At 51.7% G+C, this 9,806-nt stretch overlaps 2 protein-coding genes across 5 annotated transcripts in view; both read right to left on the bottom strand.

The window, feature by feature from the left end:
- Positions 1 to 1,210, bottom strand: part of MGEA5 (meningioma expressed antigen 5 (hyaluronidase)) — a 26,663-nt gene extending 25,453 nt beyond the window's left edge. Inside the window, exon 1 of the mRNA XM_008578810.1 lies at positions 561 to 1,210. Within this exon, the coding sequence (XP_008577032.1) occupies positions 561 to 759 (199 nt within the window). The 5' untranslated portion in view covers positions 760 to 1,210. The remainder of the gene's footprint in view (positions 1 to 560) is intronic.
- A 4,842-nt stretch (positions 1,211 to 6,052) lies between these two features.
- The window catches only part of KCNIP2 (Kv channel interacting protein 2), a 19,198-nt gene continuing 15,444 nt past the window's right edge, over positions 6,053 to 9,806 (bottom strand). For all 4 annotated transcript variants that reach the window (XM_008578807.1, XM_008578808.1, XM_008578806.1 and 1 more), the window contains 7 exons: positions 9,137 to 9,261; positions 8,737 to 8,806; positions 8,492 to 8,562; positions 8,253 to 8,360; positions 7,979 to 8,083; positions 7,778 to 7,840; positions 6,053 to 7,486 (listed from right to left, as the gene is read on the bottom strand). In XM_008578807.1, coding sequence (XP_008577029.1) covers positions 7,439 to 7,486; positions 7,778 to 7,840; positions 7,979 to 8,083; positions 8,253 to 8,360; positions 8,492 to 8,562; positions 8,737 to 8,806; positions 9,137 to 9,261 — 590 coding nt within the window. In that variant the 3' untranslated portion in view covers positions 6,053 to 7,438. The remainder of the gene's footprint in view (positions 7,487 to 7,777; positions 7,841 to 7,978; positions 8,084 to 8,252; positions 8,361 to 8,491; positions 8,563 to 8,736; positions 8,807 to 9,136; positions 9,262 to 9,806) is intronic.

Raw genomic sequence — 9,806 nt, 5'->3', positions numbered from 1 at the left:
GGGGGGGGGGGGGGGGGGGAGACTGGCCAGCCCTCCCCCCCCAAAATCTAAGCGTAGAGGAATTTATAATACTATAGGCCGACTATGCTTCTCTTCACTCCAGAAGTACAACCAGCACGTCTGTGTGGGTTGATTCTTTTCCCAAAGTGTGGGGACGGAAATACAGTACACATTTTTTTTTAATTCGAACGCAGACAATTCTAGGGTATAAGATCCCAAGGTACAAAGAGGTATAACTCAGAGCCTGACCTAACACTAGGCTCTCTCCCACCGCCGCCTCAGGGTTCTGCCTGGCTCCAAGCCCTAAAGCGGGTGGGATCGGGCTTGTTAGTAACCAGAAGGGAATTCGACAGCGTTTAAGGTCGGAAGGGGAAAGATGCCCACGGTCTCGCCTTTCCACTCGTTTCAGCAGGCCATATTTCAGACCTAAGGGGGTTAAGTCATTTAGAGCCCCCTGAAGCATCGCCACCACCCCCATCCCGAGGACAGAATGTGTTAGTAATGGGGCGGGGCGGGGCGGGAAGGACGGCGCTCCTGCCCGCCCGCGGCAGGGCACTCACCTTCCACCACGCCACAGAGGAACCTCCGAGCCCCTCCTGTCGCCCCGGACACCGGCGCTCCCCCGGCCCCGGCTGTGTTCTCTTCTCCAGGAGCCGGAACTGCCGGCGGTTCCAACGATGCCCCCGCGGAGGCGGCAGGGTTGGAGCTGATCTCGCTCTCCTGCTCCTCCAGCGCTGCTTGGCTATCCTTCTGCACCATCCTCCTGCCCCCGGCCGCCGCCACCTCTGCTGGTCCTCCTCGGCCTCCGTCCGTTGGGCCACAGGCCCGGAGCCCCGGAGAGGGCCTTGGCTCCAAGCGTGCGCCCCTCCTGCTCTTGCCCCTCCTGCTCTTACCCCTCCCCCGCTCTCCTTCCCCCCTCCCCCCCGCTGGAGCAGGAATGCCCGGATGAGAAGGGCGGCGGCACCAGCGCGAGCTCTTTGTCAGCCGCCGCCTCAGCCTAAGCTGGGGAGCCAGAACCCTAAGCAGAGGACGAGGCCGCGACCTCTCCTTCCCTGGAGGCAGATGGCCAAGGCTCCTTTTCTCGTTCTCAGTTAGCCTGTTTCCCTCCCGATAATCTTCGTCCTTCCGCTGTTTCTTCCGAAGCCCCCTGGTCTCCTCTGCCGCAGCCTCTACCGCCCGCTTCCTGTTTATCCGCACTGCGCCTGCGCCGCAGACCGGCTCAGACCGGTCCCCTCAGCCCGGCTACCCCTCCTTCTTTGGGGCCAGCCTATTAAGCTTCATTCGGTAGGAGGAAATAGGACAGAGGAGAGGCGAAAGGCGGAAGGTAATGAAGACAGTGGAATGTACCATTTATGCTTGCCACCCTCCAGAACAAGCCTGGCACCCTGGGACCGACCATTACCCGAACGGAAGGAGGGGAATATGGGAGGAGGCTGTGGCCAGTTGGGTCAATTGGGAGAAGGGGGGAGGGTGGAAAGGAGAGGTGTTTACTCTCTCAATGCGCAGGCGCTGAAACGAAGCCTCTAGTACTTAAAGAGATAGGAAGGAACTGACCTACTTTCTACCGAGAGTGTTGTTATAGATTGGCTCGTTCTATCTGCCTGACCCAGGCTCTGCTCTGTGAAGACACACCATTCCAAGGAGCTCAGCTTACGCCTCTGCCCTGAATCATCTTCCCCTACCCTCCCTTGGCGCTAACCCCCTTTAAAAATGCAAACATTCATTCATTCCTTCGTTCAGCAGACACCTATTGAGTTTGCCTCGTGCTAGGCTCTGAGGCCACTATGAGCTCACAGTATGGTGGTGGAGACAAGCAAGTACACACACAAAATTCCCACATGATGTACCCAAGTGTTTTGGGAGATCAGAGGACATAATGACTAACTCCTTTAGGGAGAGGCTGTGGCTGCACCTTCGCTTTTGAGCTGGATCATAAAGGATGAGTAGAAGACATCCAGGCTGAGTAGGGAGGAAAGGAGGGCAGCACTCCGGGCAAGTAAAACAGGAATCCAAAAGTAGGGAGGGGTGAAAGATCTGGCTTGTCTGGGAATCAGGAGTGGGCAGTGTGTGCAAGCAAGCGTGAGATCCCTTGGGCCTCAGCATAAACGTAATTTCCTGGGCAAGCCTTCCCAGAGCCCTAGATGGCCTTGGGTCCCGTTACTGTATGTTTTCAATGCTCCCTGTAGTCCTATCATAATGCACTTTATATTTATGTTGAGAGATTGTCTCAGTTTGTGAGATACAAACGTGAAATGGGCATATCAATCTCATTTTGATTATTAAGACAGTACTGAATTATCTTTCACTTCAATCTGACATTTAATCTGATATTTGAGGCCTCTAGCGGTAGCCCAACTTGTAGCTCCACTAATTCTTACAGTCCCTTTTCTTTTTAGTCTTGGATTGTTGAGATGGGGGTTAGGAACAAGCGGTTTCTTAGGGAATCTCCTGTGATGACAGTTGCGGGCCACCAGGAACTTCGTTGGATACTTTGGTCCCTTGGGGGATTTGGAAGCTTTCGTTCCGGCTGACACCAGCCCTTAGTCTCATGACATTTTCCTCTTTGCTTCACACCTCACACCGTGGCAACTGCCAGCAATTCAGCAGCCTCAATTTCATCTACTCTCCACAGTCCAGACTCTGTGGCCTGTGGCCCAGGCAAGAACAACGTTTCATATCTGTACTTCTCAGGGCCGGCCCGTGGCTCACTTGGGAGAGCGTGTTGCTGACAACACCAAGTCAAGAGTTAAGATCCCCTTACCGGTCATCTTTTTTTTAAAAAAAAAAAAGAAAAATATCTGTACTTCTCAAACTTGAAGGGACTTCTTGCCACACAACTGCTACTCACTTTTTCTCCGTACCACACCTCTACCCCTGACCCCTACACCTCCAGCACCTACAACAGGAACCAGCGCTTACTAGACCCATAATAATAAATGTTTGTGGAAAGAACAAAATGGGAAAGGTCTGGATCCCATACCAGTCAGCCACAAAACAAGAAAGAGGGCCCAGCCCTCAGAATTTACATTCTGGTTGGAGAAACAGACAATAACAAATTCAGTACAAACACAGGAACTCACAGCTTGTGATAAGTGCTATGAAGGGAGGAAACCTAGTGATGTGATGAATAGTAACCACAGCACTGAGGGGCTACTTCAGATGGAGGAATAGCAAGTAGTAACCTAAGTGAGACATGACAGTGGCTTGGACTAGGAACAGCATTGAAGACAGAGAGAGATGATGTGCCTTTGGTGGTGGAATTGGTTGTGGGGAACTGTGTGTTCTCATGATGACCCCCTGAGTTGCAGAGCCAAAAGGACAGACTGCCAACTTCCTGATGAGGAAGTGGTGGCGGGCTGAGCACGGAAAAAGCTGAGGCTGCGGCCTAGCAAGTTTGTGAAAACTGCATGCTCTCATTTATGACTGCTGATTAAAATCTAGGCCGACCACGATTGGTGATTGATTAAATGGAGGTGGACAAAGAGTGAGTGAGAGGAAGAAATGAAGACTCTTAAATTTTGACCTGAGCAACTAGGTAGATGTTGGTGTCATTTACTGAAATGTGGAAGACCATGAAGGCATGAATCTAAGCTCCCATTTTTTTTTTTTTAAAGATGACGGGTAAGGGGATCTTAACCCTTGACTTGGTGTTGTCAGCACCACGCTCTCCCAAGTGAGCTAACCAGCCATCCCTATGTTGGGATCCGAACCTGTGGCATTTCATGTTATCAGCACCACCCTCTCCCAAGTGAGCCATGGGCCGGCCCTTACGCTCCCTTTTAAACATGGTAAGTCTCACCATTACAGATCCACATGAAGCTGTTAAATAGGCAATTGGATATGTAGATATTGGAGCTCAGAGGAAAGTTATGGGAATTTAAACTTTGGAGCCTCTGCATATACATGCTGTTTAAAGCCATGAGATTGGGTGTGATTTGAAGAAGAGGCTCAGGTCTGAGCTGTGAGACCTGGGATTTACAATTGAAGTTGAGAAGGATGAATCTGCAAGGAAGGGCCAGGAAGGGGTGGTCAGAAAGGTGGGAAGAAAACCAGGAAAATAGGAAACACTGGAAGGCAAAAAAGGAGAGTGTTTTGAGAAAGAGCAGCTGACAACATTCAGAATCCAACCAATGTCCAAGACAAAATGACTTGAATGCCAACCTGATAGTTTTTTCTGGATCCCATTTATGTGACCTCGCTCTGGGGTCCTTCTTCTCACCTTGCTAGCCATTCTCAGCGTCAGACTTCCCCTAAACTTGGATCTACCCTAAAAAATAGAGACTGACTCCATGCCTGACCCAGTTATATGCATACACTCATCATGCTCAGTCATCCAATCATACAATTATTTACCGAATACCTGTTATGTGCCAGGCCCTAGGGATAGGATGGTGGGGGGCGGGGGGAAACTAGTCCGGGCACTCAGTGAGCCCTCAGGAACTTAGTGTATTGCAGAAAACAAGCAAATAATTACCCAAATATCAGCACCGCACTCTCCCGAGTGAGCCACGGGCCGGCCCTAATTACCCAAATAAATATATGGTTACAAACTGAGAAGTGCCATGAAGGAAAAGTAGCGGGCATCATGAAAGACTATCACGGTGTCAGATTACACATAACATGTACAGTATCCATCTTTCACACACAAATTTTTTTTTTTTTGTCTTTTTCGTGACCGGTAAGGGGATCGCAACCTTTGGTGTGGTGTTGCCCACACCGCGCTCAGCCAGTGAGCACAGCGGCCATTCCTATATAGGATCCGAACCCGTGGCGGGAGCATCGCTGCGCTCCCAGCGCCGCACTCTCCCAAGTGCGCCACGGGCCCGGCCCCACACACAAATTTTTACTGTGCCTTGAGGCCACCTTTGACAAAAACTTGGGGGACTGGATCTAGTCTTGATTCTACTATAAACTCACTGGGTGACCTTGGAAAAGTCCTCTCTCTTCTCTGAGCCTGTTTTCTGTAAAATGGAAGGCTGAGGGCTAGGCCAGATCACAGGTTCTTAACTTAGAACCCATAGATGGATGTCAGGGATACAAAAAATACATGGGAAATTGTGCATTTTTTTCTTCTACATAGGGGGCCTACAGCTTTCATCACCTCTTTATTCTGATGACCCAAAGAAACCCAAGGACCCTAGGAGCAGATGGTTCTGTGGTATGAGCAGGGAACACAGATGACAAAATCGTGGACTCTGGAAGTCAGCATTTGCTTCTTGGATACCATACCCCTCCCTTGACCTTGTCAATGTGTACAGTGAGGCAGGAGAAGGCCTGATCGTCCTCCCATGGATGGTAAAGTTTAGTCACCACATAATGGTGCCCCAGAGAAATGATGGGAGAAACCTACCGTTGACAGCTCCTCTTCAGGAGCAGAACAAAGAAAGGGAGGGAATACACAGGAAGTCTCTGTCACCCTTTGTGCCACCTGCCCCATGGTGACCTACCCTGGGTTCACTTCATCTGATCCCCCAATCATTCCTGGCTGGAGTATGACACAAACATATAACTATAGTGGAGGCAAGAGTGGGATGTTTATACAAAGCAACTTTCATTAGAAACTAAAGGAAGCCCCCCCTTTTGAAAGAAAGCACTTAAGCTAGCTGGTTAGCTTGCTTGGTTATAGTGGTACTGACAACACCAAAGTCAAGGGTTCAGATCCCAGTACTGGCCAGCCACCAAAAAAGAAAAAAAGAAGAAGAAAGAAAGAACTTTGAGATTAACCAAGCTGTCTGTAAACTGAAAATTCTTGATTCAACTTATAAGAATGTCTGCCAAAAGACAACTTGCTTGTCATAGTCTTTGGGACATCAGTGTCCTGTCCTTCCTTCCTTGTCTCCTCTCAGGATGTGGAAGGGAGATTCATATGGGGGCTAAGGTCATGTGGGTTTCCAACCATTCCAGAACTTGTGTGTCAGTTTCCTGCCAAGATATGGCCAGACTATTAAAAAGAGAGGTACTTTCTTGGGGATCTAAAAGGCTGCAGGTGCATGAGTTAGAATTAGTGTGGTATTTGTGGTGTGGGAGGGACAAAAAGGCAGAGACAACAGCCTGTGCATAGCCATTGTGTTTTATTGGATCTGGTGTATTTCTTATTTTACAAAATATATAGAAGAGCCAAAAATGCAAAGCAGTGTTCTGATGGGAAAGGAAGCTCCCTGGGGGCCCTTCCCCTCAGATTCTGGCTGATTGGGAAGGTGAGCTGAATAGGACAAGCAGGTATATTAAGGGGTGGCAGCATGGCAGGGGTGCTGACAAGGAGGTGGGACCTGGGTCCTATGGTCCCTGCCCTCTAGATGTGCTCAGGGGCATCTCTAGGTAGATTGAGTAGAGCAAGAGGAGATCCTAAGGAATTGAGGAGGCTATGTGAGGGGTTGGAGTAGAGTCTGAGTTGATCGAAGATTCTAATGAATGCCCCCACACTGGATTCAGAAGCTGTGTCTGCCACCCTCCCTCCTTTCCTCTTCTTCTAAGGCATGCACTGGTAAGAATGATAGGACCCAAGTTCAGGAAGGTTCTTGACTCACTCCATGCCTCCAAATCTAGAGGACATGGCAAATGAAAACTCAAGTCATAGCCATCAAAACAGGTGAAGAGCAGGGAGGGTGAGCTGAAACTTTGGCAGGCATCCACCAAGACATCTCCCACCCATATTCCCCTGCCACTACCACCACCATTACAAGCAGGAAGGAGGGAGAGGAATTCCAGGGATGAGCCAGATATCCAGATCCCAGGCTCTCCTAAGGTACTGAGGAGGGTATGGGAAATTTCTGGGGTATTTCCAAGGAGATAAGTTGTTCTGAAAAGCCTGGAAACTCATATTCTGATGGCCTGGGGTAGCAGACCTGTGGAACTCAGAGCTACTTGGCATGACTGAGCTCCACAAACTGCCCAGGCCTTTTTGTTCTCTACCACAGCCACCTCTTAGGACTTAATCATTGGCTCAGGCCAAAGATTTCTCCATCTACATTCTTGTCCCCCTCCCACAGGGCTGGTCTGAAAAGCCAGCCAGTGTCAAGGACAGAGCATCCTTTCTGAGAAGGGAGTCTTAGAGGAAATGTTTATGAGATCAGGAATGGGGGAAGCACCATAGCAGGAGACATTCTTTCTAGTGTTGTGGTTTCTAGAGTGGGGGTGGGATGTGGGGAACCATTCAATTCCTACAGCAGGGACACCCTCAACACTAGATATCAGGCAGGAAGGGGGTGAGAACTTTTGGGAGTTGGAAACATGCCCCCCCCCCATATGCACTGTACCCACTCTCTGGACCCTTCAGCTCCAGAGATCTGTACTACTGAATTCCCAGGCTCTTGGATCCCTACAGCCACCAGGGTAGGGTTAGGATGAGGACAGACCTGGGAAGAGAAGGGTGAGGTCCACCTGGACTAGGGCTAGAGCATGGTTCCCCCGGGACACACTGACCCCCTCTCCTGGGGAGCTAGATGACATTGTCAAAGAGCTGCATGGACCTCATGATGTTCTCGTCCTGCGGCCATGGTATGAGGGAGTAGGAGAAAGAGAAAGAGAAAGAGCTTATCAGAGACAGGGAAGGGGGGTCACTGGGTCAGAGATGGGGACATTCAGGGACAGAGAGTAAGGAGACACCCAGAGAAACCTGGGGTGGGGAAAGGGTAAGCCTCCCCCAGCCATGAAGGAACAGGACTAGGGTGTGGGGGTGAGTTAGGGAGGTGGTACTTTGCCCACAGGAGCCTTTTCCTACATCACTGAATGAGGCCCTGAGTCTAGACCAGGTAATGTAGAGGGCAGGGGCCTGTACCTTTTGGCAAGACTCAATGAATTCCTCAATTGTCACCACACCATCCTTGTTTCTGTCCATCTTCTGCAAGAAGGTGGTCAGTAGGGAGAACAGGAGGGACAGCAAGAGAGAGGCAAGCAGAACTCAGGTAAGTTCCCTGCTGTGGTTCCTAGTCTCCTTCCCTTCACTTCAGGGCTCTCCAGCCTACCCAGTCCCAGGCACCTGGAAGAAGCTCTCCACGTGTTCCTTTGGGGCCTCCTCCCGGAGTGCAGGATATGTGTATTTGCCCATCATGTCATAGATGGACTTCATGATGTCAAGCATTTCCTGTTTGGCCAAGAAAGAAGAGAATCCCTCCTCAGAGCCTCTAGGACTAGGGCAGACCTCATCCCTTGCTGGTGATGCATATGTGGGTCACGTTTTCCTCCTATGGCCCTTTGCACTCCCACCCACCCACCCACACATGCAGCCCCCCAGCTCTTCAGTTGCCTCGTACCTCCTTGGTGATACAGCCATCCTTGTTGAGGTCATACAGATTGAAGGCCCAATTCAGCCTGTCATCTACTGTTCCCCGAAGAATCACCGACAAACCAGCCACAAAGTCCTGGGAAGGAGGCAGGGGGGAGCTATGTCTTTAAGTACCCTTCACCCAACCCTTTCTCCAGGTTTGATTTGGAGATCCTGGCCCTGAAGCCCCAGGAAACAGGCTTCCCTGGCCCATTTCTCCAAGCTCACCTCAAAACTGACTGAGCCATCATGGTTGGTGTCAAAGGCATTGAAGAGAAAAGTGGCATAGGTGCTGGAGTCTGTAGGATGAGTATGGAGAAGTAAGCTTGGCTCCCACACAGAAGAGGACTTCCTACCTCTATGGAGCCCTCCCAAACCCCTGATCACTTTGGCATTCCCAGCCCCTCCAAAACCCTCTCCCCTACTCAGCCTAGAGATGGACAGCTGCTCCCCCTTGGGCCTTGTCTTCTCACCTCCTTGAGGAAAGAACTGAGAGTAAATCTGCTTGAAGTTCTCCTCATTGACAATTCCGCTGGGACATTCCTGGTGGGGAGGGGACCAAGCTGAGGGTAGAGACAAAACCCCCTTCGGCTCACTGCCCCTCTCTCCCCTCTATGGCCAGAGACTCCCAGAGAGAGGAAAAATCTTCATGCCTCCAGGGGACTCACCACGTAGTGGTTGCAACAGGAAGCAAGACTTCTCCAATGCACAGATAAAAAAAACAGCACTAAACTGCCAGATTACAGGTTCCGCCTCTTTTCTGGCCCCGCCTCCTGGTCGCCTCACTCCCCAAAGCATCCAAGCCATACTTTGTCTGAGAAGTCTTGGATAGGCCCAGCCCCTCCGCCCAGTTTAGACTCGCCTTGGACTCACATTCTTGAAGCCCCGGTACAGGACCTGCAACTCCTTGCGCGTGAACTTGGTTTGTTCCTGCAGCTGCTCCAGACCCTCGGGCCGGTGACACACGGTGGACAGTTCAAACTCATCTTCCACGCTGTCTGCGGGGAGCGGTGGAGGGGACAGCCGCGCCTCAGGCCCGACCTCCACGACCCATCTTGAAAATCACCGACCCATCGACCCATACACCCTCCACCCCGTTCCATCTCCGACTCCGGAGACCAGCCTGCCAGTTCCCTGGACCCCGAGCCCAGGACACTGAGGAAATGCTTGTCAACTTCGGGTCTATCAGCGGGCCAAGGCCAGGCCTGGGCCCAGAACAAGGGGTCCGACTCAGCTCTCGCCCCTGGGACCTTGATCCCTGGTTGGAGGGGAACGCTCCCAGCCACGTCTTCGTCCCAGTAAGGGAGGAGTGGGAAAAGCGGGTTCTAGAGGGGGCGTCTGAGGCGGCCTTGCCCCACCCGGATCCTCCCAGCCCCCGACAAGCCCCGCCTATCCCAGCCATGCCCGAGCCATGCCCCGCCCAGCTCCAGCCAACCTCCTCTCAGACCCCACCTCTGGCCCCACCCACGGCCCCATCGCAGTCCCGCCCCAGCCCCAAAGTACGGCCCGCAGCCAAGTGCCCTCCCACGCTCCAAAGCCCCCC

Source organism: Galeopterus variegatus, unplaced genomic scaffold, assembly GCF_000696425.1.
Source record: "Galeopterus variegatus unplaced genomic scaffold, G_variegatus-3.0.2 Scaffold1761, whole genome shotgun sequence".
Taxonomy (NCBI): Eukaryota; Metazoa; Chordata; class Mammalia; order Dermoptera; family Cynocephalidae; genus Galeopterus; species Galeopterus variegatus.
Note: the sequence above shows the minus strand (reverse complement) of the source record. Positions and strands in the feature narration are given on the sequence as shown.